The sequence below is a fragment of the Eurypyga helias genome, unplaced genomic scaffold, assembly GCF_000690775.1.
Source record: "Eurypyga helias isolate BGI_N326 unplaced genomic scaffold, ASM69077v1 scaffold14233, whole genome shotgun sequence".
NCBI lineage: Eukaryota > Metazoa > Chordata > Aves > Eurypygiformes > Eurypygidae > Eurypyga > Eurypyga helias.
The window spans coordinates 1-3968 of NW_010241957.1; the positions used below are offsets into that span (position 1 = coordinate 1).

The window sequence follows — 3968 nt, forward strand, 5'->3', positions numbered from 1 at the left end:
TCTGCGGGAAGCGGGAGGTGAGGTCCTGCTGCACCACGTTGAGCAGGGCCCCCGGGCCCCATCCATGGTGAGAGCACCTGGTGGGAGCCTCCAACTGTTGGGCCCCCTCCTGTCTCAGGTGCCTGGAGCTGCAGCCCCAGAGCTGGTGATTGACACGGCCGCCCCACCAGGCCAACACGAGTGGTACATCTGCCGTGTGAACTGTGGGGCCGCCTTTGCCTTCTCCAGGTGGGCCCATGTCCAGGTGGAGAGGAGCAGCAGCCCCAGCTCAGGTGGGCCTCGATTTCTGCGTCCCTGGGCTGGCACTCATGGGGCACCGCTTGTCTCATCGGACCAGGGTGGCTCCCAGAGGGCGCTGCTTGCCATGCTGCACCCTGGCTCAGCTTGCTGGGGTGACTGTGCCCACAGAGGAGCCGCATGCCTTGTGTCCTCCTTGTGCTTGCTGGCTCATGCCACCTGTGGGTGCCAGGGCCTTTGGGTGAGGGACCTGGGGCCAGCTTGGCAGACCCCTGCCGTGGCGAGGTGCTGGATTTGCTGTCCTGTCGCCTCCCCAGCCAGCGGTTACTGCCCGACCATGGCAGGGCTGCAGATCCTGCGGCGCCCTGCTGTCTGGCTGAGGGGGACACACTGGCACTGGAGTGCAGAGCCATTGGCAACCCCCCACCTCAGTACCAGTGGTTCAGGAACCGGCGCCCCGTGGAGGGTGCACAAGCACCCCAGCTTCAGGTATGGTGGGACCCTCAGCGTGGCACTGCACAGCGTGGTGTGGCATGGCACAGCATGGCTTGGCAGAGGACGCCATCCCAGCGCCTGCTCTGTCCCACCGGCAGGTAAAGATGGTGACGACAGCTGACCGGGGCAGCTACTCCTGCCGCGTGTTCAACCTCTTCCATGAGGTGTGGAGCTGGGAAGTGGATGTGGAGATTGGTGAGTGTCCTGGACAAACCTCCAGGGCCCCCATCCTGCGTAGGACATCCTGGCTTTGCTCTGCTCCCCCATAAAGCCCACCCATAGCTGCCCCATGGTTTTGGGGGGCTCCAGCCTGTGCTGGCAGGTGCTGCCGTGCACAAGGCTCCCTGCCTTTCCCTTTGCTGCAGGCCCGCAGCTCTTTGCCTTTGGAGGTTCCTGGCAGGAAGGGGATGAAGGTAGGTGGAGGCAGAGCAGGCAGCTCCCTGCTGCTCTGCCCACTGTGCTCCCCAGGCACCATGGGGCCATGGCACATCGTTTCTTTCTTTCCAGGCTCCCCAGAGCATGGCAGCCCTGGCCAGCTGTATGGTAAGAGCCTGTCCAGGAGGGGTGGGTGGCCCTGTGAGGCTGTGACCATTCCCAATGTCACCCCATAAGGCTCTGCTCAGTCAGGGGTGCTTTAGATGCATCACACCAGGGAGAGCAGACCAGTCAGACAGGGATGCCACAGGGTACCCCTACACCCAGGGGCGGTGACACCAGCCACAGCTGGGTGTGAACTCTGTGGACTGAAGATAGCGGGGATGGCAGGAGCATCCCGCTCCATCCCCAGCACCTCCCTCTTCTGTCCCGGCAGCCACCGACAAAGTGGCCCTGCTGATTGGCAACATGCACTACCTGCACCACAAGCAGCTGCAAGCGCCCATGGTGGATGTGCACGCCCTCAGCACCCTCCTCCGCCAGCTTGACTTCAAGGTGGTCTCGCTGCTGGACCTGTGCAAGGCTGAGATGCAGATGGCTGTCAACGAGTTCCTTCTTCTCCTCGACAAGGGTGTCTACGGTGCGGCAGCGCTCACTGGCATGGCTCCAGCTGTGGGGGGGACCATCTGTTTTTTGCTGGTGGGGTCTTGGGGATCAGCCAGGCAAGAAGCGGGCACCAGCAGATCAAAGGAGTCACCTGCTCTCACCCCTCCTGGCAGGTTTGCTCTACTATGCCGGGCATGGCTACGAAAATTTTGGCAACAGCTTCATGGTGCCCATCGACGCGCCCAGCTCCTACACCTCGGCCCACTGCCTGTGCGTGCAGCGGGTGCTGCAGAGTATGCAGCAGCGCCACACTGGCCTCAACATCTTCCTGCTTGACATGTGCCGCAAGAGGTGAGCCAGCCCCAGCCACCAGCCCGGGGACAAGCTGCCACACTGGGAGGTCTGGGCACAGGGGTGCCCATGGGTGCTGGTTCCTGGGGGAGCAGAGTGTCCCTGGGGTCCCATCCGAACCGCTTGGCTTTGGATGCCCCAAAGCATCGCTGCACCAGTTGAGCCGTCAAATGCCATAATGGGTGTGCAGAGGGGTATGGGGCAGCCCCCAGATTCTGAGGTGCCTTGGGGTGGGTTTTGAGGGGGTGGGAGGTCCGAGCTCTGCTCAGCAGCACTTCTCTCGCAGGAATGACGACATCATCCCACAAGTCGGGGCACTGCAGGTCACCGCCAACATCGTCTTCGACTATGACACGTGGGTCCCCTCACTGCCACCCCGGTACAGGCAGTGACCCCCCTGGCTCAGAGGGGGCTGGGACTCAGCCCCCCCTCCATGGCTCAGCCCCGTTCACACCCTACCCCATGTGTCGCTCCCTCCCGTCAACTCTGGAGGTGGTGGGCGAGCTGCAGCCCCCAGTCCCTTACAGAGCAGAGAGGTGCGCACAGCGCTGCCTGGCTTCAGGCAGCACCCAAAAGGATTAAGCCCCGAGGCTCCTCTGGAAGACAGGGATTTGGGTCACGGATCCAGGATCCAGCCACAGCTCCCACCTTTCCCTAGCACGGTGGTGGGTAGAGCTGTGGGCACCTGGCTCTGGCTTCCCCAGACTGTCTCCCAGTTGGGGCTGGTTTCCAGGGGAGTGACGAAGCCCATGCTGGAGCTGACTGCTGCCCTTCCTCCCAGGTGTGCGGATGCTGAAGCCTATGAGCTGAGCCAGGGTGAACTTTCCAATGGCATCTTTGTCACCTTCCTCAAGCGCTGGCTGCTGGAGGATGAGAAGATCACGGTGCTGCTGGACAAGGTGGCTGAGGGTGAGTGGGGAGTGGTGGGGGACAATGACCCCAAGGGTGGCCTCCACCAACCCCCTGTGCTGCCCACAGACATGGGCACGCTGGAGATCACGCGGGGCCGGCAGGCGCTGGAGCTCCGCAGCAACCTCTCTGAGAGACGAGCTCTGACGGACCCCATCCGCCCCCCAGGCCGGGATGAGTCCTCTGCCAGGAACCTGCAGTGGGCCAAGGCTCATGGTGAGGGTCATGGCCACCGCAGCCAGAGCTGGCACCCAGGGTGGGGACAGCACCGAGTTGCAGGGAGAGGCGGCGGGCAGCCCCTGCTGGGTTTCTCTCTCTGGTGGAGAGAATCTGCAGCGCAGTGCGGGAGCTTCATGTTGCCATCCCTGCTCTGGGGTGACCCTGATGGTCACCTCACCTGTGGGTGCAGCTCCAGCCCTGAGGACCTGCAGGTCCCAGCCCTGCACTTGCTGTCCCCCTCCCCAGTCCTGCCAGAGAGCCGCTACCTCCGCTTTGACTGTGGCATCACTGTCCAGCTGGGCTTCGCTGCTGAGTTCTCCAACATCATGATCATCTACACCCGCGTGGTGGCCACCCCTGGGGACATCGCCAAGTGCGAGGCCAAGCTCACCGACATACCCGAGGTGGGAGCTGGTTGCTGAGGCCTGTGCCGGGGCAATTCTGGGGAGTAGGGTGGGGGGACCTGTGGGGCATCCATGGCTGGATGCCGTCCGTGACAGGAGCTGGACGTGGACCTCAAGTGCACCAACAAGGAGAGCCCGGAGGAGGTGGGCAGCCCGCTGGCGCACACCTGGAACCTTGGCTGCCCCTCGCGCTGCCTCTACAGCCGGCTGTGCGGCTTGCAGAAACTGCGGGTAAGAGCCGCACTGGCGAGGGTCGGTACTGGGGGGACAGTGTGGCCGTGGCCCAGGATGAGTGCCCACACTGCTGGTGCCCCCGCAGCAGGAGCTGGCGTTCACCATCTGCCTGCAGTACTGCTACCGTGGCATGGATGA

The 3968-nt window shown here is 63.5% G+C and overlaps 1 protein-coding gene across 1 annotated transcript; it reads left to right on the forward strand.

Moving 5' to 3' along the window:
* Window positions 1-5: 5 nt before the first annotated feature.
* Window positions 6-3966, forward strand: LOC104507589 (mucosa-associated lymphoid tissue lymphoma translocation protein 1-like; the record flags this gene model as incomplete). Its single annotated transcript, XM_010148919.1, has 14 exons — window positions 6-17; window positions 119-288; window positions 555-726; window positions 831-927; window positions 1098-1145; window positions 1240-1275; window positions 1544-1747; window positions 1887-2064; window positions 2351-2419; window positions 2846-2973; window positions 3043-3189; window positions 3439-3596; window positions 3693-3827; window positions 3916-3966. Coding segments are annotated over 14 exons (1605 nt in total), but the record flags the coding sequence as incomplete, so codon positions are not given.
* Window positions 3967-3968: the final 2 nt, after the last annotated feature.